This window comes from Bufo gargarizans, chromosome 6 (assembly GCF_014858855.1).
Source record: "Bufo gargarizans isolate SCDJY-AF-19 chromosome 6, ASM1485885v1, whole genome shotgun sequence".
Taxonomy (NCBI): domain Eukaryota; kingdom Metazoa; phylum Chordata; class Amphibia; order Anura; family Bufonidae; genus Bufo; species Bufo gargarizans.
Genome location: NC_058085.1, coordinates 374,863,788 through 374,890,637, shown reverse-complemented (window position 1 = coordinate 374,890,637; position 26,850 = coordinate 374,863,788). Strand labels below are relative to the sequence as shown.

General features: G+C 44.6%; 1 protein-coding gene across 1 annotated transcript in view; it reads left to right on the top strand.

The window, feature by feature from the left end:
- The window catches only part of SMC3 (structural maintenance of chromosomes 3), a 44,849-nt gene extending 20,414 nt beyond the window's left edge, over positions 1 to 24,435 (top strand). Inside the window, exons 16-29 of the mRNA XM_044297349.1 lie at positions 1,184 to 1,344; positions 1,539 to 1,680; positions 3,047 to 3,197; positions 4,414 to 4,566; positions 6,181 to 6,332; positions 6,462 to 6,620; positions 6,921 to 7,028; positions 7,120 to 7,228; positions 11,569 to 11,816; positions 12,083 to 12,295; positions 12,370 to 12,561; positions 12,663 to 12,840; positions 14,519 to 14,625; positions 24,030 to 24,435. Coding sequence (XP_044153284.1) covers positions 1,184 to 1,344; positions 1,539 to 1,680; positions 3,047 to 3,197; positions 4,414 to 4,566; positions 6,181 to 6,332; positions 6,462 to 6,620; positions 6,921 to 7,028; positions 7,120 to 7,228; positions 11,569 to 11,816; positions 12,083 to 12,295; positions 12,370 to 12,561; positions 12,663 to 12,840; positions 14,519 to 14,625; positions 24,030 to 24,101 — 2,145 coding nt within the window. The 3' untranslated portion in view covers positions 24,102 to 24,435. The remainder of the gene's footprint in view (positions 1 to 1,183; positions 1,345 to 1,538; positions 1,681 to 3,046; positions 3,198 to 4,413; positions 4,567 to 6,180; positions 6,333 to 6,461; positions 6,621 to 6,920; positions 7,029 to 7,119; positions 7,229 to 11,568; positions 11,817 to 12,082; positions 12,296 to 12,369; positions 12,562 to 12,662; positions 12,841 to 14,518; positions 14,626 to 24,029) is intronic.
- The last annotated feature ends 2,415 nt before the right edge of the window (positions 24,436 to 26,850 follow it).

Sequence of the window (26,850 nt, the reverse complement as noted above, 5' to 3'; positions counted from 1 at the left end):
TAATTATGGTATCACCTTGTAGGGCGGGTTTAAAAAACAAGAAAACCTCCATGGCATCAGTGGGGGCCACCCTACAAGGTAATACCTTAATTATCCTATGTTAAAACTGATGAAAGGTCCTCTGTAATGCAGTGTCATGTGCCAAACTTTTGGTGCGTTTTTGGAGTAAAACTAAGCCAATAACTAAGCTTCCACCCCCCGGCAGTGTGTTTGGTGACGTCACCGGCTCAGATTGGCGTGCTTTAGCGCTGCCCTATCCGTTTTAGTGGCTAGGGCAGCGCTAAAGCCCAACCATCAGTGCCAATGACGTCACCGGGCTTCCTGGCAGCCTCATGGAGAGCCCGGTTTGTCTCCGTAACTCTTGAAAATGCCTTTGCCCTGCGCAATTTAGCATGAACTGCTCCAATGCTCAAGTCAGGGGGGCTGCCTGGGTGAGGTGTGTGCAGGTTCAGCTCTGAACCCGGACAACCCCTTTAATGTTTATTTCACAGAAGATCCAAAAGAAAGAAAAGGTTTGAAGAAAAATGCTTTTTATTTTTATTTTTTTATCTTTTCATTTGTAACCTTCAAGGCCTCATACACACAACCGTATCAGTTTTGTAGTCCGCAAATCAAATACATAAAATACGGGTAAGGGGTCCGTGTGCTGTACCCATTGCTATTGCGGAAATATTCTCTTCCATCTGGAATGGAGATGAGGATGCAACATGGACTGTATTTGTATTTTGCAGATTGACAATTTGCAAACCGTAAATTACATACGGTCTTGTGCATGAGACCTAACTGTGTATCATTTATAAAAACTGCATGTGTGATTTTAATCTTACAGTCCCAATGGCTAAATCTAGTATGTATTGCTGCAAGCAAGCTATTCCCTCAGTGGAACAGAGATGTAGGAATGTTTTTATATTTGAGAATTTTTCCTTTTTTACTTCTCTTCAGCCACTTCATTATACTGACTTCCCCAGTGCATTCACTTGCATCATTCCAACTGCAGTTATATGGCAAGATGATTGATTTCCCTACTCAGTTTCTATTTAATTTTCTTAATAAGAATCATAAAATAATCTACAACTTTGGTCTTTCAAATGTTGTTTGATAAACAAACAAAAAAATTATAAAAATTGACAAAATATTGTCTGTCTATTCAAGTTTCCTGCTCTGACATTTCTGTGTTTTGCAGGCTATATTAAATGGCATTGACAGCATTAATAAGGTCCTGGAGCACTTCAGAAGGAAAGGCATCAACCAGCACGTCATTAACGGCTACCACGGGATTGTCATGAATAATTTTGACTGTGAGGCGGCTTTCTACACTTGTGTTGAGGTCACTGCTGGGAACAGGTAACGTTTCACTAATGAACCTGCCTACATAATGCACCAATACTTCAGACGTGTCCGGAGATGTAGGTTAGGACTGAGATCTTGGGATACAACTATGGTGTGTACCTGAAGCATCGTATTTATAATGATATTTTCCATGTTATTAATTTATTGTTGTGTCCACTCTATTAAAGCTCCTGTTTCCTCTCCTTTAGGCTGTTCTACCATATTGTAGAGTCAGATGAAGTCAGCACCAAGATTTTGATGGAGTTTAACAAGATGAACCTTCCCGGAGAAGTTACTTTCCTTCCTCTGAACAAATTGGATGTGAGAGATACAGCATATCCCGAGACTAATGTGAGTCATTGTTTATCTGCTTAGAAAGTGTCTGGATCTATCACTTTGCTGCATGTGTGAGGAGCAGTTGTACCCTGGATTGTTTACTGATGAGGAATAATACATTGTATCCCGGATTATATGCTGGGGAGCAGGAATACATGGTTCTCTGGATCTGGATTACACACTGATGAGGAATAATACATTGTAGTCTGGATTATATACTAGGGACAGGGAGCAATGATATGTTTTAATCTAGATTATTTACTGGGGAGGGGGGGGGTAATAATATCTTTTTACTTTCGATTCCACCTAAGGCTACTTTCACACTTGCGTTCGGGGCTCCGCTTGTGAGTTCCGTTTGAAGGCTCTCACAAGCGGCCCCGAACGGATCCGTCCAGCCCTAATGCATTCTGAGTGGATGCGGATCCGCTCAGAATGCATCAGTCTGGCACCGTTTGTCCTTCGCTCCGCTCAGCAGGCGGACACTTGAACGCTGCTTGCAGCGTTCGGGTGTCCGCCTGGCCGTGCGGAGGCAAACGGATCCGTCCAGCCCTAATGCATTCTGAGTGGATGCGGATCCGCTCAGAATGCATCAGTCTGGCACCGTTTGTCCTTCGCTCCGCTCAGCAGGCGGACACTTGAACGCTGCTTGCAGCGTTCGGGTGTCCGCCTGGCCGTGCGGAGGCAAACGGATCCGTCCAGACTTACAATGTAAGTCAATGGGGACGGATCCGTTTAAAGTTGACACAGTATGGCTCAATTTTCAAACTGATCCGTCCCCCATTGACTTTCAATGTAAAGTAAAAACGGATCCGTTTGCACTATCATGAAAAAAAAATATATATATATTTTTTTTTTGTTCATGGTAATGCAAACGGATCCGTTCTGAACGGATCTAAGCGTTTGCATTATAGGTGCGGATCCGTCTGTGCAGATACCAGACGGATCCGCACCGAACGCAAGTGTGAAAGTAGCCTTACCAAACAAAAAGAGAAAACCACGCTGCTCAGAATAGGTATAAGTTCACATTTAGTAGTAAAAAATGAGCGTCTTTGCGATGTCATTCCTCAGTATCCTGCGTGGATTATCACAAAAGTCGATGCTCTAATCTAGAGAACAGAAAAAATGGCCTGACATAGTGAAGTACTGTCAACTGAGTTTAAATACAAGGATTTATTCTACTCGCAAGATCCATAAAACAACAATCATAAAATGTGCACGTCCTCTCATCAAACGCCCTATTTGTAAGGTGTTTTGAATTACACCTGTTTAGACTATATGAATTCCAGTATAATTTATTATACTGAGTTGCAAACGTTCACCAGGTACAGGATTGATGATTTTTATCACATTATCATTTTTATTATATTTATTTTCTTCCTAGGATGCTATTCCAATGATTAGCAAGTTACGATACAACCATCGCTTTGATAAAGCATTCAAACATGTTTTTGGGAGAACTCTGATCTGTCGCAGCATGGAGGTGTCCACGCAGCTGGCCAGGGCATTTACAATGGATTGCATCACTCTCGAAGGTAGGTGCAGGCTCTTTATTTGGCTGTTTAATGCTGCGCCACCTTGTCTGCTTCTGTCAGTAGAGCAGTTTAGCATTTTAAATTGTAATTTTATAGATTTAATTTGTTCTTGGAGGCAATCCTACATAAATAAGAATTCCCAGCAGCTCTAGATGGGATTAGGTGATCAGATTTCTCCTTTATGCAGCAGCTGTTGCTGAGAACATGATCAGATCTCATCAGCAGAATCCTTAATCTAAAGACTCCACTTAATGAGATTGGTCAAGCTTTTAATTTGTTCACGCTGGATTTTTCTACTTCAGTAGCCATCACTCCATTTATGGGGCTTCATTACAAGGTTATTTCTAACTCTGCACTGTGCAAAATAAAGAACATGTAGCCAGCATCTTCACCTTGCGTCTTTTCCATACCCGTCAGTACATCAAAAAGGCAAAGTTTCAGCTTATTACAAGCCTTTCTCAAAACATAATAAGCTGAAACGTTTGCTTTTTGATGTACTGATGGGTATGGAATAAAGACACAAGGTGAAGATGCTGGCTACATATTTATTTTCTGCAGATTGAGTGACGATGAAGCCTGGTCACTGTAAGCTTTGCCCTACTAAGCAAATAGACATTCATCTGTGGTGTTCCTTAGGTACAAGAGGCTTCCTGCGTCGCACTCGCCTTAGGCTAGCTTCAAACTAGCGTTACCAATCTCCGGCATGGGAGCGGCCTTCTGGACACTCGCCGGCCCCATTTACTGTAATGGAGACCGGCGGCAATACGGCTCAGCAAACATGCCGAGAAACAGCCAGACAAAACCAGCTGCACGCGGTGCTATTTGTCCATCCTCTTCTCGGCATATTAGCCAGGTTGCGGACGCATCGCCTCCGGTCCCCATAATAGTAAATGGGACAGGATGATGATGCGCTTGCTTCCGGCAGTGCCGGAATGCAGAGACGCCCGGCAGGCTCTTCCTTGCCGGACAGCCTGCCATATCTCCTAACGCCAGTCTGAAACAGGCCTTGGGTACCTACTCAGTGTAATTAGACTTTACATGTACTTGTATGTTTGACCTGCTTTAATCATGTCGACGTATAATCATGTCAACGTTTGTTGCAATCACTTGAATCTGGTAATCCGTGTATCTAAGCATCAGTGATTACTGTTGTGTTTTGTTTGCGGCTTTCAGGTCCATTTTATTTTCTTTCTAACTGGATTTTCTGTCACATCAGGGGATCAGGTCAGCCATCGTGGTGCACTGACCGGCGGTTACTATGACACAAGGAAATCTAGATTGGAACTGCAGAAAGATGTCCGGAAGGTAGAGGACGAGCTCCACGCTCTGGAGGCAAAATTGAACGAGAACTTGAGGAGGAACATTGAGAATATCCTTTTATGGTTCCAGTCTGAGCAGATGATGGCTGGTCTCGGGTCACCAGTGTTTTCTTACAGAAAATCCATAGACTGTGATGTTCGCTCTTTTTCATACTGAACAAAGTGCATATAGATTAATATAGATCACACTGAATTCAATGGGATCCATAAAACTCCATATGCCATAACTACACGTCTCTGCTCCTCAGATGCTCATTTCTATCCTGGATTTTCTCAGATCAGGCAGCCCCATCTTATATTGGCTGGATTTGGTTTGGAACAGGAAGAATTGTGAAAAGTGAGCCATGGTGTAGGGATCTCGGATCTGAGTCTAGGATTTCTGTAACAGGCCTTATGCATAAACACTAGTTCAAGCAGGCTCTGAGGGTTGCTAGCCCTTATGTTGTCCTCATAGATTCATGTGGTGCAGGTAAGTAAGTGTAGTTACCAACGTAGAAACTCTTGCATGTCCCCCCTAATTCACAACATGCTACCTACCAAAACCCACATGTGCACTTTTATACCACGCGTTTCTTAAGGAAAGAAATAATTAAAATAATTCTTATTCTTTCCTTTAGCAAAATAATATCATTTGTCTTCCTCTGAATTAAATTAAATAATGTTTAATATCCAGCCCTTCTCCCAAGGTCCTGTGATGTGCTGTCTGTGTCCTGCTGCACCTTTTCCAAACCAACACCATACTCTGGTACCAGGGGTGTAGCTATAGGGGGTGCAGAGGTAGCAGTCGCTACCGGGCCCAGGAGCCTGAGGGGCCCAAAGACCCTTGTGCCACATAAGACACTGGCATTATAGAAAGTGCATTCTCGTCAATTTACACCTCTGCCTGTAGGGAAGGGGTTAGGTCAAGAATTTGGCATGAGGGGGTGCCCTTTCAATGTTTGCCTCAGGCAGCAGGAAGGCTACGTGCTCCCCTGCCCCTTTTCAACAAGCACTGAGGGAAGGGGGGCCCAAGCTGAACTCTTGCTCTAGGGCCCATGAGCTTTTAGCTACGCCCCTGTCTGGTACTTCTAAGAAGACAAGTAGTATGTGGGGTTAGGATTCATAATGGAGCTGTGTTGCATCTCCTGATGCACAGTGGTGGAGATTTATCAAAATTGGTGTGAAGTAGATCTGGCATAGTTGCCCACAGATTCCACCTTTCATTTTCCAATGGAGCTCTGAAAAATGAAAGGTGTAATCTAGGTTGTTGTTATGGGTAACTAAGCCAGTATTCATTTACACCAGTTTTGATAAATCTCCTCCAGTGGGTAACAATTATCAATTTTTGTCACAGGTTGGACCCTCACTGATCTGAAACTAATTTTAGATTTAATCGATTAAGAGAAATTAAAGTGAATGGGAGCAGCACTGCAGTAACCAGGCGCGGCCACTACACCGTGGCTCTAAAAAGAAAACGATTCGTGGTAGTCTCAGGAGTTGACCCCCTTCCCAACACAAAAATCCTGTTATTGATGGTCTATCCTGAGGATAGGTAATCAGAAAACCCCTTAAAATAGAGTTTTTCTTATTCCCTGTTGCCCATGCTTCATTGTGCCCTGTAGTAGCTGGCCTGATAAAATACTCTACCCTCCATGATGTGCAGAACGTTCCTTAGCGCTGTATAAGGATTAATAATGAAATCGATCAGCTGATGAATCAGATGCAACAGATCGAAACCCAACAGAGAAAATTTAAAGCTTCCAGGGACAGTATCCTGTCCGAGATGAAAATGCTGAAGGAGAAACGACTGCAGTCAGAAAAGACGTTCATGCCAAAGGTAAGATGTACCCCAGTGTGTGTGTCAAGTGTATAGTATATTGGATTGGTAACTCGTAAACTAGGCACCGCACGAAATGACTTACATGAGTAGAACACTGCATGCTGACCTCTGTGTCTTTCCTCACAGCAACGGAGTTTACAGAGCTTGGAGGCCAGTTTACATGCAATGGAGTCGACCCGGGAATCGCTGAAAGCCGAGCTGGGAACAGACTTATTGTCTCAGCTTAGCCTGGATGACCAGAAGAGGGTGGATGCTCTGAATGATGAGATTCGACAGCTACAGCAGGTAGTTAAAAGACCCAACTGTGTGAAGCAAGATTTGGATCTGGACAATGTCCGTGCATTACCAGATTAATAAAACTAATGGCGAAAACTACAGGAAGGATGTTATGATGTAGCAATAAGTAAAGCTCCATGTGAACGGTGTGATACAATGGGGTACACAATATGCACATGGACTCCTGATTTGTCATTTCGAATGTGCTGTTAATCCAGTATTTGGAAGTCTGTAGGAGAAATGTATTGATTATTGGAGATGTCATGTTGATCACTATTGGGCCATTCAGAAATATTATCATTTCTTAAGGAAAACCGACAACTTTTGAACGAGAGAATCAAGCTGGAAGGGACAATCACCCGTGTGGAGACTTATCTGAATGAGAACCTGCGCAAGAGATTGGACCAGGTGGAGCAGGTAAGTCTCCAGTGGGTCAGTGAGACCCCACACTTGTGTATTACAGCCTTTACTGATTTTATGGTGAGTTATGAATGTAATTTGTTGACAGGAACTGAATGAGTTGCGGGAAACGGAAGGAGGGACGGTTCTCACAGCGACTACTTCTGAACTGGAGGCCATCAACAAACGGGTGAAGGAGACACTGGCGCGGTCAGATGGTGCGTGCTGCAATGTCCCACTGTACTGATGGGTGATGGAAGTCTTGGATACCCTGGCTCATTAATTTGTATCGCAGATAATTATAAGCTACAATTTATATTATCAATTCACTGAAGGCCAGATTAGTAAACAAAAATAGTGCGTCTCGGCACTAAGGAGAATCACGGAAGAGAAGAGGTGCTAAAACTTATACTTTTATTAGTTACTATTAAAAGTAATTGAGGGGATGTGATATCTAAAACCCACAAACATACATGAGATATTAGCCGAGTAGATGTGTATGTTAGAGGCAGTGGTGCCTCTCAAATAAAACTACAATCATTCGGGCTATAGCTCTGAAAACGGCAATTTATGCCACAAACAAGCTGCACAGCAGTGCGGTATATGCCAAATTGTAATGGTTATTGTCTGTCCCATCAATTGGCATATATGTGCGACTGCACACAACAAGCGGACGATAGTGCTAAGGGTCTATGGGGTGGTTAATGCCTCTGGCTGATATACACAATCAGCTACTCTGGAGGAGACCACTGTATTGAATCTACAGGGGTTAATAGGCATAACAGCCGAAACCAAAGACCCCTAAACCTCAAGCCCAATTACTACCCTAACTATCGTCCCAAACTGACTTGCTCTCCCTATGCCTATTAACCCCTTTAGATTCAATACAGTGGTCTCCTGAGTAGCTGACTGTGTATATCAGCCAGAGGCATTATTGACCACCCCATAGACCATTAGCACTATCGTTCTCTTGTGTGCAATCGCACATACAGTCAGATCCATAAATATTGGGACATCGACACAATTCAAACATTTTTGGCTCTATACACCACCACAATGGATTTGAAATGAAACGAACAAGATGTGCTTTACCTGCAGACTGTCAGCTTTACCTGCAGACTGTCAGCTTTACCTGCAGACTGTCAGCTTTACCTGCAGACTGTCAGCTTTACCTGCAGACTGTCAGCTTTACCTGCAGACTGTCAGCTTTACCTGCAGACTGTCAGCTGTAATTTGAGGGTATTTACATCCAGATCAGGTGAACGGTGCAGCAATTACAGCAGTTTGCATCTGTGCCTCCCACTTGTTAAGGGACCAAAAGTAATGGGATAAATAATCATAACTAAAACTTTCACTTTTTAATACTTGGCTGCAAATCCTTTGCAGTCAGTTACAGCCTGAAGTCTGGAACACATAGACATCACCAGACGCTGGTCTCATCCCTGGTGAGGCTCTGCCCGGCCTCTACTGCAGCTGTCTTCAGTTCCCGCTTGTTCTTGGGGCATTTTCCCTTCAGTTTTGTCTTCAGCAAGTGAAATGCTCAATCAGATTCAGGTCCGGTGATTGACTCGGCCATTGCAGAACATTCCACTTCTTTCCCTTAAACAACTCTTTGGTTGCTTTTGCAGGATGCTTTGGGTCATTGTCCATCTGCAGTGTGAAGCGCCGTCCAATGAGTTCTGAAGCATTGGGCTGAATATGAGCAGATAATATTGCCCGAAACACTTCAGAATTCATCCTGCTGCTTCTGTCATCAGTCACATCATCAATAAATACAAGAGAAGCAGTTCCATTGGCAGCCATACATGCCCACGCCATGACACTACCACCACCATGCTTCACTGATGAGGTGGCATGCTTAGGACCATGAGCAGTTCCTCTCCTTCTCCATACTCTTCTCTTCCCATCACTCTGGTACAAGTTGATCTTAGTCTCATCTGTCCATAGGATGTTGTTCCAGAACTGTGAAGGCTTTTTTAGATGTCGTTTGGCAAACTCTAATCTGGCCTTCCTGTTTTTGAGGCTCACCAATGGTTTCCATCTTGTGGTGAACCCTCTGTATTCACTCTGGTGAAGTCTTCTCTTGATTGTCGACTTTGACACACATACACCTACCTCCTGGACAGTGTTCTTGATCTGGCCAACTGTTGTGGAGGTTGTTTTCTTCACCAGGGAAAGAATTCTTCGGTCATCCCCCACAGTAGTTTTCCGTGGTCTTCCGGGTCTTTTGGTGTTGCTGAGCTCACCGGTGCGTTCCTTCTTTTTAAGATTGTTCCAAACAGTTGTTTTGGCCGCGCCTAATGTTTTTGCTATCTCTCTGATGGGTTTGTAGTGTTTTTTCAGCCTAATGATGGCTTCACTGATGGTGACAGCTCTTCGGATCTCATCTTGAGAGTTGACAGCAACAGATTCCAAATGCAAATAGGAGACTGGAAATGACCTCTGCACCTTTTATCTGCTCATTGTAATTGGGATAATGAGGGAATAACACACACCGGCCATGGAACAGCTGAGAAGACAATTGTCATATAACTTCTGGTCCCTTAACAAGTGGGAGGCACAGATGCAAACTGCTGTAATTCCTGCACCGTTCACCTGATTTGGATGTAAATACCCTCAAATTACAGCTGACAGTCTGCCGGTAAAGCTGACAGTCTGCAGGTAAAGCTGACAGTCTGCAGGTAAAGGACATCTTGTTAGTTTCATTTCAAATCCATTGTGGTGGTGTATAGAGCCAAAAATGTTAGAATTGTGTCTATCCCAATATTTATGGACCTGACTGTATATGCCAATTGATGGCGACGGACAATAACCATTACAATTTGGCGTATACCGCACTGCTGTGCGGCTTGTTTGTGGCACAAATTGCCGTTTTCAGAGCTATAGCCTGAGTGATTGTAGTTTTATTTGAGAGGCACCACTGCCTCTAACATACACATCTACTCGGCTAATATCTCATGTATGTTTGTGGGTTTTAGGTATCGAATCCCCTCACTTACTTTTAATAGTAACTAATTTCACAATTTTATATTAACACTAAGCGAACTTTAACCCTTACATTGAGACTTTATAAATCCATATAACTATTCATCATCTTGTTCTGAGACTGTTATATTCCAGGGCTGCAGTCACTGTTCTGCAGGCTTCAGAGCTGAACACTTCCAGTAACACCCGCCTGTTTGTACAGAGCTTGCTCTGGTGGTATTGTATTGTAGGAAGTGTCATTTTCTTCTTCACCAGACGATACGCTGCCCATCCAAAAAAAAAGGTCGCCACCAAAAATATTTCATTGGACCGCCTTTAGCTTTGTATAACGCACACATTCGCTGTGGCATTGTTTCGATAAGCTTCTGCAATGTCACAAGATTTATTTCCATCCAGCGTTGCATACATTTTTCACCAAGATCTTGCATTGATGATGGTAGAGTCTGACTGCTGTGCAAATCCTTCTCCAGCACATCCCAAAGATTCTCAATGGGGTTAAGGTCTGGACTCTGTGGTGGCCAATCCATGTGTGACAATGATGTCTCATGCTCCCTGAACCACTCTTTCACAATCTGAGCCCGATGAATCCTGGCATTGTCATCTTGGAATACACCCGTGCCGTTAGGAAAGAACAAATCCATTGATGGAATAACCTGGTCACTCAGTATGTTCAGGTAGTCGCTGACCTCATTCTTGGAGCACATACTGTTGCTGAACCTAGACCTGACCAACTGCAGCAACCCCAGATCATAGCACTGCCCCCACAGGCTTGTACAGGAGGCACTAGGCATGATGGATGCATCACTTCATCTGCCTCTCTTCTTACCCTGATGCGCCCATCACTCTGGAAAATCTGGACTCATCAGACCACATCACCTTCTTCCATTGCTCCAGAGTCCAATCTTTATGCTCCCTAGCAAATTGAAGACTTTTTTTTCTGGTTTCCTCACTGATTAGTGGTTTTCTTACGGCTACACAGCTGTTCAGTCCCAATCCCTTGAGCTCCCTTCGCATTGTGCGTGTGGAAATGCTCTTATTTTCACTATTAGACATAGCCCTAAGTTCTACTGTTGTTTTTCTTCGATTTGATTTCACCAAACGTTTAAGTAATCACCGATCACGATCATTCAGGATTTTTTCCCGTCACATTTCTTCCTCGAATACGATGGGCCCTCACTATCCTTCCAGTTTTTAATAATGTGTTGGACAGTTCTTAACCCAATTTTAGTAGTTTCTGCAATCTCCTTGATGCCAATAATTTGACCCTTCTCAGACAGACTAACATCTTTTCCATGACCACGAGATGTGTCTTTCGACATGGTTGTATAAGAAATGAAAAGCAACTCATTGCACCAGTCGGGGTTAAATAACTTGTTGCCAGCTGAAAGATGATCGCCCATGTAGTAATTATCCAATAGGAGGCTCAGAACTATTTGCTTAGTTAAATCCAGGTGGCGACTTTTTTTTTTTTTTTTTTGGACAGGCAGTGTATATTGGAGTTTGGAGATGCCTGTAGGCTTTTATGTCTGCTGTGTATATATATGGCCTCTCATGAAGATGTCTCTTTTTTTAGGTCTTGATGTTACCATCGATAAAACTGAAGCAGAGATAAAAGACCTTGTGAAGAGTATGGATCGGTGGAAGAACATGGAGAAGGATCATATGGACGCCATTAACCATGACACAAAAGAACTGGAGAAAATGACCAACCGGCAAGGCATGCTTCTGAAGAAGAAAGAGGAATGTATGAAGAAGATAAGAGAGTTGGGCTCACTTCCTCAGGAGGCTTTTGAAAAGTATCAGACCCTGAGTTTAAAGCAGGTAATTCAGCACCGGCTAAACAATGGGCACTACTTGCACGGAGCTGAGCTGCAGTACCAGACACGTGGATGCTTCTGTGGACTGTTACTGCAGTGACTTTAATAACTCTGCTGATCTGTCCACGGGTAAATGTAAAGACCTCTTTAACCTACAAACCAGAAAATAAATTTACACACCCTGTAGTCTTTGATGTCAGTGATTTGTCAGCTGTGATGAAGTCGTCAGGCCAATAATCTGTTGATTGTGTTCGCTGTTTTGGTTTCCAGTTATTTCGTAAGTTAGAGCAGTGTAACACCGAGCTGAAGAAGTACAGCCATGTCAACAAGAAGGCCCTGGACCAGTTTGTTAACTTCTCGGAGCAGAAAGAGAAGCTGATTAAACGTCAAGAGGAACTTGACCGAGGCCATAAATCAATCATGGAGCTGATGAATGTCCTGGAACTCCGCAAATATGAAGCCATCCAGCTGACGTTCAAGCAGGTTTGATGCTTCTCCTGATTCTTCTAATGTTGCTCCGGTCTCTAGAGCTGTAACCTGACAATCTGTCCTCCCAGGTGTCCAAGAACTTCAGTGAAGTGTTCACAAAGCTGGTGCCGAGTGGTAAGGCCACATTGGTGATGAAGAAAGGAGATGTGGAAGGAAGTCAGTCTCAAGATGAGGGGGAGGGCAGTGCGGAGAGCGAGAAGGGTTCCAGCTCGCAGAGCAGCGTGCCGTCTGTCGACCAGTTCACTGGCGTAGGGATACGGGTAACTAATAACTGTTATCTCTCCGGTTTTGTCTAAGACTTTCCAGATTGAGTGGATATGATGTGAAGATGTTAACTGTCTCCTCGGTGTCTCTTCTGTAGGTGTCGTTCACGGGGAAACAGGCAGAGATGAGAGAGATGCAGCAGCTCTCCGGAGGTCAGAAGTCTTTGGTGGCATTGGCTCTGATATTTGCCATCCAGAAATGTGATCCAGCTCCCTTTTACCTTTTTGATGAGATTGACCAGGCTTTGGATGCTCAGCACAGGAAGGCCGTGTCAGGTATGAGATGGCTCACAAATAGGCTTAGCTTTTGTAGTGTTAATTCAAGTATGGGTGCACATAAAAAGGGGCATTTACCAGTGGTTCATTTTTTTTTTTAGGCCACTAAGTTCCTTAGTGACCAGATGTAGTGAAATAGTTCATAAAATGAAATTCTCGCTGTAATGCCTTATTCACACATCAGTGTTTAGTCAGTGATTTCTATCGGTGATTTTGAGCCAAAACTAGGTGCGGCTCTAAATGCAGAACAGGAGCTGATCTTTCCCTCATACCGGATCTTTGTGTAGCTCCAATCCTGGTTTTGGCTCTCAGTCACTGATGGAAATTACTGACCAAAACACTGACGTGTGAATGAGGCTTTTCCTCCTCCTAGCTTTCCCCATGGAGAGCCCGGTACGTCACCGGATCTCCAAAATAAGCCTTTGCCTTTCGCGATTCAGATCAACACTTCTGATATGTCCCTATGATATACAAAAAAATTGAAAAAAGTGTAGTTATTCTTTAAGGGAATTAAAACATTTGGGGCATAAAAAATTGTATCGGCCTGACTAGGGGCGGGCGATATAGACAATATGCAATATAAACGATATAAATTTGGCCAACGATAGAGATTTCGTTTATATCGCGGTAGAACATGGCATGTGCCGCTCTCGGCACGCACCATGTTCTCCAGAGCCGGCACAGTGGAGAAGGAGGGAGTCCCTCCCCACTGTGTGCGGCTTCTGCTGACCACCAATGAGAACAAACTAGGATGAGAAGGGGGGGCTGTAGCCACTGTGCCACCAATGAGAACAGAGTAGGAGGAGGAGGGACTGTGGCCACTGCGCCACCAATAAGAACAGAGTAGGAGGAGGAGGGACTGTGGCCACTGCGCCACCAATGAATATAGTTAATATGCCTGAATACAAACGTAGCCTGCATGTGTCGGCCATATCCTATACCTGGCCTCTATTACTGTGCGCGCCGTGATCCGCCGCAATTAACCCGGATCACGGCGCGCAGTAATAGAGGCCAGATATGGCTGACACATGCAGGCTACGTTTGTATTCAGGCATATTAACTATATTTATTGGTGGCGCAGTGGCCACAGCCCCTGCCTTTTACTCCCCCTCTTCTAAGTATTATATTAATTGCGCCCCCCCCCCCCCCCCCCCCCCTCTCCACACGATTAAATCATTGCTGGCAGTGGCCCCAGGGTGGCAGCTTCTGATTGGAGCCCCAGCAGTGTAATCGCAGGGCTCCGATTGGTCACCATTGCAGCCAGGACCCTACTCAAGCCCTGGCTGCCATAGTCGGCTCCCTGCTGCTGTGTGCACTATACACAGGGCAGCAGGGAGAGTGTGAGGTCCTATTCACCATAATAGAGATCTATCGGGGTGAATAGGACAAAAGTTATTAAATAAGAAATGAAAAAAAAAAAAAGTTTAACCCCTCCTGAAATATAGAATATATTGCGATCTATATTCCCTTTTGCACATGCTTACAATTATATCGCAATATAGATTTTAGGCCATATCACCCACCCCTAGGCCTGACCGCTATCTTGTGTTCTGCCCACCAGAATCTGTAAATATTAATGGTTTTATCGGTACTACAACGATACAATTGTTTTAGTGTTAGTTTGGCAGCGATCTCCTCGCAGGTCCCCCTTGTAATCCCTGTCTCCTTCCCCCTGCAGATATGATCATGGAACTTGCTTCTCATGCTCAGTTCATTACGACGACTTTCAGGCCAGAACTGCTGGAATCTGCTGACAAGTTCTATGGGGTGAAATTTAGGAACAAGGTGAGTAACTAGAAGTGCTGAGAAGTTAAACATAATTCTGTATTTATTCTATACAGGGCGGATATAATGTAGAGATGTGATCGGTCAGGACACTGGGACGGTTTCTGAAAACTGAGACTTTCAGCAACTTTTGGTTACATAAACTATGTGGTTGTCCTAGTATACGTCTTACTTCTATAAGGGTCTGGTGTGGATACGCCCCATGTATATATTTGTAACCCAGATTCACGTCAGCTGTGTGGTTGGCTGTTTTAGGGCCTGTGGGATGATAGAGCCTTCTTTAAGTGTCACGGTTACTATTGACTGTGGCATCTAAAAGGTTAAACATCTGGCATAGACTCTTCTGATTTGCTAGTTGTTACCCCTGGAACGTGACTGTCGATCATAATTAAAACCACAGATGCGTTTGGACGTAACTAACGCTCATTGCATAAAAAGTAATGTAGTGATGAAATGCCCTCGGCAGGTCGGGTATGACAGCGTGTACAGAAAAAGCCAGCAGTAAACTATATATGCCGTATATGAAGGCCCATAATGGAAAGAGCACACAGTTTTAAAAATGTATTTCAGATTTGTGCTATTTAATAAATTAAAAAATTTGAACATAAATACTAAAATAAGAAGAGGCATAAAAATGAAGTCACTTGCATCACTCAAAAGAAAGACAAAAAATTATTTAATCAATTCCTGACTTGCCCCGTACATGTATGGTGAAACAGCTGATCGGCGGTGATGCCGGAACTTGGACCCCCTCTGATGTGATGATAATGACTTTTGAGGATAGGTCAAGCATTCCTGGATTAACCGTTTAACCCCTCAGATGCGATGGGTAATTGTGAACACAGCATCTGACTGTCCCTGACCAAACAGCTCCCCCTGTATTGAGGGAGCTGTTTGGTTGCCATGACAGCCTTGGACCTTCTGAAGGCTGAGGTCTGTCATAGTAAAGTTTAGCAATATTCTTATCAGGTCCTGCTTGCCGCAGGAATGTAGCATTTCTTGGATAAACTGCAATGACAGTCACATGTTAAAGTCCCTTACAGGGACTAAAAATAAGTGTGAAAAAAAAGTTTTTAAGAATATAAAAATTTGCGATCAAAAAGTCATACACACTCCAGAATGGTATTAATAAAAACTACAGATTTCTCCGTAAAAAATGAGCCCTCACAAGCGTAATTAACCCCTTCCTGATGTCACTGGCCCTGCTCCAGAGCGCAGCGGGTTTGTTCTGTTTTAAACAGCAGATACCTGGGGCTAGTGTCTGTGATTGGTGATAACACTGATCAGACATTTAGCCCCTCAAATGCCTTGGTCAGTTGTGATCACGGCATCTAAGGGAATTTTTCCCAGGAGTGATGCGCTTATGTGACCTAAACGCCTTCCGTATGCTGAGAACAGGGAAGCCATTAGTTTGCTGTGGTAACCTCGGTCCCTCTGAAAGAAGCAGGGCTCCATAGGAACATATTGAATGTCTCATAGGCTGCAATGATATTTCACTGCAGTCTATGGGACAATCACATGTTCAAGTCCCCTAAGGAGACTTAACCACCTCCGGACCGCCTAACGCACATGTGCGTTCCGGAGGTGGCAGCGCTGCGCACAGTCACGCATATACGCGAGATGACGCGAGTATGCGCCCGCGCGTGCGCAGTTCGCGCCGGCATTTCATCGAGAGGTATTTCGTCAGCAACCTGCCAGCCAATGATCGTGGCTGGCAGGTTGCTGATTTTTAAAAAAGCCAATCAAAGTGCCAGATAGCAGATCATATTTGTAAATATGATCTGTTATATGGCTGCCTGCTCCTCTGCTGGTTCTTTTCGTCGGTTGGATCCAGCAGAGGAGCAGGCTTCACAGTGAGTACACCAAACACTACACTATAGCCCCTGATCACCCCCCTGAACCCCAATTAACCCTTTGATCACCCCTTTGATCACCCCTTTGATCACCCCTGTCAATCACAAGTGAAAAAAAAGTGATCAGTGCAAACTGTCACTTTTTTTTTTCACTGTTATTGACCGTTAGGTTTTAGGTATAGTTTAGGTCCCTTGGTTAGGTAGTTAGGGATCAGTTAGCGCCCAGCCCACCGCACCGCAGTCCGTTATTCGCTGATTAGCGTATCGCTAATCAGCATTTGTACTTTTATAGTATCTGGAAGTGATCAAAACTGATCACGGTCAGATCTATAATTGTATTAGTGTCACTTTAGTTCGCCCTCCACCCAAAACGCAGTGTTTGTCCGATCAGGCCTGATCGGTCGCCCACACGTGTGTTCACCCACACCCGCCCCACCGCAGTGACAAAAAAAAAATTTTTTTTTGATCACTGCACATTCACTTTACACGCACTGCGGCGATAAAAAAAATCAGTTTTGATATTTTTTATCAACCGCAGCGGCCTCCGGTACTTCGCTAGCCTCCCCTTTGTAAGACAGGCTTGCTTTTTTTTTCTTGGGTAGTCTCAGGGAATACCCCTAAATTTAGTTGCCCACATGTCTAACAGGGGGTATTCCTCTGAAGAGGCCTACAGGCTTCTGACCCAGTCGGATGAGGAGTGGGAGCCCTCATCTGATGAATCCAGCGGGTCAGAATACGAACCTGTAGAAAGCAGTGGCTCTCTGACCCAAAGTTCGGACGAGGAGGCTGAGGTCCCTGATACCACCAGGCGTACCCGGCCCCGTGTCGCTAGACCGCAGGTTGCGCAGGATCCGCTTCAAGAGCAGCAGAGTGGGGCTGGTGCTGTCGGATTACGTGGTGAGGCATACACCAGCAGCGCAGCCCTTCCTGGACCTAGTACCAGCACTGCCGTACAACCTGGTGAAGTAGCGAGCACCAGAAGGGCAGTTGAAACTGGTACGGTGGCACGTGCAGTAGTGACCCCGTCGCAGCCACCGCAAAGACGTGCCCGTAGAGCCCCTAGAATCCCAGAGGTGCTGGCAAACCCTGATTGGCAGTCCCCAACTTCAGCCGCACCTGTAGTTTTCCCTTTCACTGCCCAGTCTGGAGTTCGGGTTGAGACGGCTCAGATCGGTTCGGCCCTGGGATTTTTTGAGCTGTTCTTGACTGCGGAGCTTTTAGACATAGTTGTGGCCGAAACAAACAGGTATGCCACACAATTTATCACCGCTAACCCGGGAAGCTTTTATGCCCAGCCTTTCCGGTGGAAACCAGTCCAAGTTTCCGAACTTAAAACTTTTCTGGGCCTCCTCCTCAACATGGGCCTGACAAAAAAACATGAATTGCGGTCATATTGGTCCACGAACCCGATTCATCACATGCCCATGTTCTCTGCTGCCATGTCCAGGGCACGTTTTGAGGCCATCCTGCGGTTCCTGCACTTTAGTGACAACACCGCCTCCCGTCCCAGGGGCCACCCTGCTTTTGACCGGCTCCACAAAATTCGGCCCCTCATAGACCATTTCAACCAGAAATTTGCAGATATTTATACCCCAGAGCAAAACATCTGCATAGACGAGTCCCTGATACATTTTACCGGGCGCCTTGGCTTCAAACAATACATCCCAAGCAAGCGCGCCCGGTATGGGGTCAAATTGTATAAGCTCTGTGAAAGGGCCACAGGCTATACCCACAAATTTCGGGTCTATGAGGGAAAAGATCAGACCCTGGAGCCGGTCGGTTGCCCTGACTACCTGGGGAGCAGTGGGAAGACAGTTTGGGACTTGGTGTCACCCTTATTCGGCAAGGGGTACCATCTTTATGTGGACAATTTTTACACAAGTGTGGCCCTCTTTAGGCATTTGTTTCTAGAACGGATTGGCGCCTGTGGTACCGCGCGAACTAGTCGCGCGGGCTTCCCCCAACGGCTCGTTAGCACCCGTCTTGCAAGGGGGCAGAGGGCCGCACTGTGTAATGAAGAACTGCTCGCGGTGAAATGGAGAGACAAGCGTGACGTTTACATGCTCTCCTCCATTCACGCAGACACGACAATACTAATTGAGCGAGCAACCCGTGTCATTGAAAAGCCCCTCTCAGTCCACGACTATAACCTCCACATGGGAGGGGTCGACTTCAATGACCAGATGTTGTCTCCGTATTTAGTTTCCCGACGCACCAGACGCTGGTATAAGAAGGTGTCTGTATATTTAATTCAATTGGCTCTGTACAATAGTTTTGTTCTCTACAGTAAGGCTGGGAGAACTGGATCCTTCCTCAAATTTCAGGAAGAGATCATCGAGAACCTCCTGTATCCAGGAGGTTCCGTGGCCCCAACCACCAGTGTAGTTAGCCGTCTACACGAGCGACATTTCCCCAATGTCGTTCCTGGTACCTCAACCCAACCGTCACCCCGAAAAAGATGTCGTGTCTGTAGCAGGAGTGGAATAAGGCGTGACACCCGCTATTTCTGTCCTGACTGTCCGGACCACCCTGCCCTATGCTTTGGAGAGTGTTTCCGGAAGTACCACTCACAGGTACACTTAGCATAGGGATCATCTCACCAGGACAGGCACACAGGGCTATTAGGGCCCATTCACTCACTGCTGCTGCAAACGTCTCCTTTCACATGGGACAAAGTGCATAACGCACTTCGCCACATCTTTGGGCGATTTGCGCTTTGCACATTGACCCATGGGGAAGGAGAGGTTTGTTCTTCTTTCCAAAATGGGGTCACTTGTGGCGTAGTTATACTGCCCTGGCAATTTAGGGGCCCAAATGTGTGAGAAGTACCTTGCAATCAAAATGTGTAAAAAATGCCCTGCAAAATCCGAAAGGTGCACTTTGGAATATGTGCCCCTTTGCCCACCTTGGCAGCAAAAAAGTGTGACACATCTGGTATCGCCGTACTCAGGAGAAGTTGGGGAATGTGTTTTGGGGTGTTATTTTACATATACCCATGCTGGGTGAGAAAAATATCTTGGTCAAATGCCAACTTTGTATAAAAAAATGGGAAAAGTTGTCTTTTGCCAAGATATTTCTCTCACCCAGCATGGGTATATGTAAAATGACACCCCAAAACACATTCCCCAACTTCTCCTGAGTACGGCGATACCACATGTGTGGCACTTTTTTGCAGCCAAGGTGGGCAAAGGGGCGCATATTCCAAAGTGCACCTTTCGGATTTCACCGGTCATTTCTTACACATTTTGATTGCAAAGTTCTTCTCACACATTTGGGCCCCTAAATTGCCAGGGCAGTATAACTACGCCACAAGTGACCCCATTTTGGAAAGAAGACACCCCAAGGTATTCTGTGAGGGGCATGGCGAGTTCCTAGAATTTTTTATTTTTTGTCGCAAGTTAGTGGAATATGAGACTTTGTAAGGAAAAAAGAGAAAAAAAAAAAAATCATCATTTTCCGCTAACTTGTGACAAAAAATAAAAAATTCTAGGAACTCGCCGTGCCCTTCACGGAATACCTTGGGGTGTCTTCTTTCCAAAATGGGGTCACTTGTGGCGTAGTTATACTGCCCTGGCAATTTAGGGGCCCAAATGTGTGAGAAGTACCTTGCAATCAAAATGTGTAAAAAATGCCCTGCAAAATCCGAAAGGTGCACTTTGGAATATGTGCCCCTTTGCCCACCTTGGCAGCAAAAAAGTGTGACACATCTGGTATCGCCGTACTCAGGAGAAGTTGGGGAATGTGTTTTGGGGTGTTATTTTACATATACCCATGCTGGGTGAGAAAAATATCTTGGTCAAATGCCAACTTTGTATAAAAAAATGGGAAAAGTTGTCTTTTGCCAAGATATTTCTCTCACCCAGCATGGGTATATGTAAAATGACACCCCAAAACACATTCCCCAACTTCTCCTGAGTACGGCGATACCACATGTGTGGCACTTTTTTGCAGCCAAGGTGGGCAAAGGGGCGCATATTCCAAAGTGCACCTTTCGGATTTCACCGGTCATTTCTTACACATTTTGATTGCAAAGTTCTTCTCACACATTTGGGCCCCTAAATTGCCAGGGCAGTATAACTACGCCACAAGTGACCCCATTTTGGAAAGAAGACACCCCAAGGTATTCTGTGAGGGGCATGGCAAGTTCCTAGAATTTTTTATTTTTTGTCGCAAGTTAGTGGAATATGAGACTTTGTAAGAAAAAAATAAAATAAAAAAATCATCATCATTTTCCGCTAACTTGTGACAAAAAATAAAAAGTTCTATGAACTCACTATGCCCATCAGCGAATACCTTAGGGTGTCTACTTTCCGAAATGGGGTCATTTGTGGGGTTTTCTACTGTTTGGGCATTGTAGAACCTCAGGAAACATGACAGGTGCTCAGAAAGTCAGAGCTGTTTCAAAAAGCGGAAATTCACATTTTTGTACCATAGTTTGTAAATGCTATAACTTTTACCCAAACCATTTTTTTTTTTTGCCCAAACATTTTTTTTTTATCAAAGACATGTAGAACTATAAATTTAGCGAAAAATTTATATATGGATGTCGTTTTTTTTGCAAAATTTCACAGCTGAAAGTGAAAAATGTCATTTTTTTGCAAAAAAATCGTTATATTTTGATTAATAACAAAAAAAGTTAAAATGTCAGCAGCAATAAAATACCACCAAATGAAAGCTCCATTAGTGAGAAGAAAAGGAGGTAAAATTCATTTGGGTGGTAAGTTGCATGACCGAGCGATAAACGGTGAAAGGAGTGTAGTGCCGAAGTGTAAAAAGTGGCCTGGTCATGAAGGGGGTTTCACCTAGCGGGGCTGAAGTGGTTAAAGAGGTTATCCCATGATTAATGTAAAAATCAATAGTAATATAGGCTGGCTCACAGTATTTTTGCATAAAATTTTTATTAATGCACTAAATCAAAACAAACTGACTTGTTGTCAGCATATCAGCATACATACATAAATAAATGTGTTAAATAGGTATATAAGTGCGGAGCTCACGCACAAACCTAAATAGCTGGAGTACTCCTAAGAATAAGACCTAATGGCTAGAGTGAGGCTGCAAGAGTTATTCAATTAGACCGCTCAGATGTCCATAACATTAAATGCCGATTTACCGGGTAGTTGGAACCAGAAAGGTTCAAAAGCGTCCTTGCTGTGATCTCCCACAGGGACAAATAGTAACCGCACTTCCTCCGGTCAGCGGTGCTCCACTTACTTGTTACTTGCGGAGCAAAACTTTAGACCCGTTCGCTCAGCGTCCCACGTGTCCAGCTAGATAGTCAATCGCTGGTTAGTGAAGTAGGCGCTTAGAGCCGTCGGGCTGGCGGAAGCTGAGCTGAGCTGGTAATTGCCTGAACTTGTCGGACCAGCGGAAGTGGACACAGCAGAGTTCACTTTGTATTTGCGGCAACGTTGAATGTATCAACACAGATTTAGTCCACTTTACCTATAGTTCATAGATGGGGTCTTTTTGAAGCGGTATAGGACGTCTTACAAGGCTTGAAAAAGATTGAAGAAAAATCCTCTTCTTGCGTATTTGTAAAAACCGCACCAATAGCCAGGTCTTTATACACACTAGACGCGTTTCGGAAACAAGTTCCTTCTTCAGTAGATAAATGTAGAATGCTGAATGCAGACACAAGTCTTGACTTTAAATACCCTTTTAGGTTTGATATAAAATATGGGTCTGATTGCGGACTGGGCTTAATTGCACAGTCTCAATCTCCACCCTGTATAGCATGGACAATGATTAACCACATATCTATTGCAACATATATCTTACTATCACATTATATAGATACATGTTCAAAATACATGCTGAAACAAAAGATAAAAATAAAAACAATTAAAATTGAATTGTAGCACATGCTGGAATGACTGGATTGTAGCATTAGGGAGATTTGATGTAACATGTGGATCGGATTGCGAACTGGGATGACTACACAGTCTCAGTTTTCACCCTATATTGCATAGGTGGTCAATAAACACCAGTACATTGCAACATACATCTTGCAATGTTACATTACACAAATACATGTTGAAAAAATATATATTTAAAAATTACAAATAAAAATGACATTATATCACATGCTGGGATGTCTGGAGTGTGGTGTTAGGGGGAGAAGGGAAGGGATGCAGGAGGGGTCAATGCGCTGGAAAACAGCCCGGCATTGACTCCCCGTGTACACCAACCCATCTCACCTAAAGGAACCCAAAAATTTCAATCTCCAAGTTGAGACCCTGAGGCATCAAGGACCCAAACTCGAATATTTTCTTGGACTCCTGTCTAGACATTTTGGCCACAAAGTCTCCTCCTCTCCAGTCTTGTTTGACCGATTGAATAGCCATATAGCTCATATTACTGGGATCACCTGCATGATATAGTTTAAAATGTTTGGATAGAGGATGCGTTTCAGATTGTTTTTTGATATTATTGATATGTTCGGCTATTCTGGTCTTGAATACCCTTTTAGTACGGCCAATATACTGTTTTGGGCATGGGCACTGAATAATGTAGATTACTGCCTTACTATTGCATGACAAAATTTCTTTGATTTCCCATTTAAAATTATAGGACGTTGATATTATCTGTTTTATGTTTCCATCAAAGTGTGTCTGTCTACAGCCTCACTCTAGCCATTAGGTCTTATTCTTAGGAGTACTCCAGCTATTTAGGTTTGTGCGTGAGCTCCGCACTTATATACCTATTTCACACATTTATTTATGTATGTATGCTGATATGCTAACAAGTCAGTTTGTTTTGATTTAGTGCATTAATAAAAATTTTATGCAAAAATACTGTGAGCCAGCCTATATTACTATTGATTTATTCCTTTTTTTCAGCTGGTAACTGAAAGGCTGAGCTCCAGTAGTCTGCTGGTGGAGCCTTTCTAAATATTTAATATTAATGTAAAAATCTCCTCTTCAATCAGCGGAACGGCGGGGGTGCCAGGAGTCGGATCCCCGCCAGTCAGACACTGATGACCTATCCCGACGATGGGTCATCAATATATATGGAAAACAAGTCAGTTTTACCACATATGGAACTCCATAAAACTATGGCAGAATTGCAGGGTTTTTCCAGTTCGACCCCAGTTCGACCCCACTACCAAATGAAAAAGATGTTGCTTTCGTAACCACATAAATTAAAAAGACTGAAAATGTGGTTGCGAAGAGAAAATAGTGCGGTCCTGAACTGGTTAAATAGAAGACAGGTTGTTTTTCCAGTGTTTTAACCCCTGCTGTATAAAAATAAACCTTGGAGAAATGCAGTCTGTAATCTCCGCAGTGCGTCCTGTATTTTCGCAGCCTGTAAGTATGTGCTCAGTGATATAGGAAGCCGTCCTCGCAGCGGAGACTTGGCTGTTGTTACAGGGGCAGAATTCCCTGCCAGTGTCGGATAACGCAGCCGCTCGCAGGCATGTGCCGCCCCTCTCTCTGATAAGATAACATGTTCACAGATGCACTTGAAATGCCAGGCATGAGTGATATCACTGTCTGTGCTCTGAAGAAACAGGGAGGAAGTCATTCATTTTACTCTTTCTCCCCCCAGGTCAGTCATATTGACGTGATCACAGCCGAACAGGCCAAGGACTTTGTGGAGGATGACACTACCCACGGCTGAGTGCCGCCCCCTGCAGGACGCTGTACAAAGTGTTACCCGGTGTCATATTTGCACCAGGTTCTGTATATTTATAACTGTATAATTTCGCTCTCATTTGGTCTCGTTTCAGGAGCTGTTTTAATACGTTGTAGCGCAGATTTTTCAATGTTTTGTACCATGAAGTTGCGCTATTTCGTCGTTACGCGGTTTTATGTATCTGTTTGTTTCTGATTCCCGCGCCATGTTTTTATGCTTTACCATTTGCATTTCAAGCCTTGTTTTTACCATTCCTGCCTTGTGTGAACCTTTTAAGTAGCGTCAATAAACTGTTGATTTTATGGCTTTGGTTAATAAAGACCTTGTGTAAGATTTCTCGCGCTGCTGCCCACCGGGAAGTGTCTGGGTAATCGCCTTTCCCCGTGGAGAGGATCCACTTGAAGCTCCAGACAGACGGCATTTAATCATCAGACAGCAATCCCAGAGCTCATTCCAGAGTGTCATATGAGGTGGAGAGCGATTACAGGAGCCGATCTGACATTCCTGATATAGTGCAGTGAGCTCAGGCTCCGCACATCACCAGGAGGGGTTCATACGTCCATAATTATTGCACATTTTACTGCATTTACTTTATGGGGGTGTGAGAGGCGCTTATAGTAAATGATGTTCCTGGATCCTCAGTTTCCTCCCTCCACTCCCCAGGTTTTCTGAGAGATCACATTGCACTTTATTCTGCATAGTGAGGCGTCCACGTTTATACTTGCAGTAGAGGATATGACTTGGGGGGTGGGGGATAATCTAATCAATAATGAGCCACAGCTGGTTGGGTCCTCACCAACCTCAGCTGTCATCCCTCAATGACCTTTCACCGGCAAGGATTCTCTGGATGGTTGGGGTCTCCATGGTGGGATGGCCCTCTGTTTACATTTCTTATGGCACATTTTATTGCATAGAAGTCCATGGATGGAAATCCCCTTTCACACGCAGCTTTTTGTGCACTTATGTTTTTGGACTTCAAAAACTGAAAAATGCTGTGTGAGAAACCAACCTACAGATACATACAGCCACGCGTAGCAGGTAAGTTGCAGATTTTCTGCAGTGGAGTTGTGTACGAAAATCTGCAACATGTACACAGCAGAGCGAAACAGAAGCCGTACTTGAACTGCAGTGCACATTCCATATTCGCAGCATGTTGATATGGATTTTGCAAGGCAGAGAGTAAAATCTAACCTGTAACATTTACATTATGAATTCCACAACTTTGATTCTGCTGCAGATTTAAAGCAGAATCGGATGTTCACAGGGGCAAAATCTGCCACTAGTTCAGCAGTGGAACCTGTTTTTCTCGCCCATTCTATTGGGGGACACAGACCATGGATATAGCTTAGGCCAGTGGTGGGCAAACTTTTTTGTCAACTGAGCCAAATATCCCCAAAACCACGATTGAAATTTCTTTCGAGAGCCACATTTTTAAAACCTAAAATATTGTCAACAGTACCAGTGAGGACTATTAGGGCTCATGCACACGACCGTGTGCCCGACGTTGCCATATTGCAGGCCGCATACGGCGGGTCCGCAATACACGGGCACTGGCCGTGTGCAGCCCGCATTAAGGACCCATTCACTTCAATGGGTCCAGGATCCGGGATATGAGTGCTACAGTGTGCTTCCGTGGTGCTTCTGGCTGTGCCTCCGCACCGCAAAAAAGTAGCGCATGCACTACTTTTTAGCGGTGCGGAGGCACAACCAGAAGCACCACGGAAGCACACTGTAGCACTCATATATCCCGGATCCTGGACCCATTAAAGTGAATAGGTCCATGATGCGGGCTGCACACGGACCCATTCACTTCAGCATGCGCTACTTTTTTGCGTTGCGGGCAGTCGGATGTGGATCGCCATCCCCATTTAAGTGAATGGGTCCGCGATCCTCATGCAGCTGCCCCATGGTCTGTGTCCGTGCATTGCGGACCGCTATTTGCGGTCTGCAGCACAGGCACGGCGCCCTTACATTCGTGGGCATGAGCCCAGAGTGTGTTTTTACATACTTTTTATATGTACTTTCTTTTATTTGGATCTTGATTATTATTTCATCTTATCGTTATCATTTTTTACTTTTATTAAACTTGTCTGCAGATGTGGATGACGCACTTATAGGGGATATCTGTGGATGACGCACATATAGCATAAAATGCTATATATGTGCCCTCCACAGATATCCCCCATAAGTGCCTTCTAGTAAGTAAAGTAATGTATTAGTGGGGGGAAGGGAGGAGGCAGGGACACTTGCGGCGGGGCCGGTGCAGTGCCCGGCACTGTGCACACACCAGGGGGCAGCTCCTACCTTTCTGCTGCAGGACATTTCGCTCCAAGTCTCCTGAGCGGCGGCCTCTTCACCACTCCACCACTCCTCACATGGCCGGCAGTGGGCAGCCGAACTAGAGCGCCGCTGCCCGCCCTTCTGCTGCTGTGCACAGCGTGACATTTCACCCTCCGTCATGCGCTTCCTGCCCCACCTGCCTGCTTCATTCATAAAGTGGAAGGAGTAGACAGACTGGGCAGGAGGCGCATGACGGACATTTTTGCAAGCAGCTTGAGCGGCGCGATATGGCTGCGCGGCCGCCCATCCGCAAGAGCCGCATTGAAGGTTCTAAAGAGCCGCTTTTTGCCGACCACTGGCTTAGGCTACCACTAGGAGGAGACACAATGCAAATAAGAAAAAAATGCTCCTCCTCCACTGGCTATACCCCCATGCTCCAACAGGAGGACCTCAG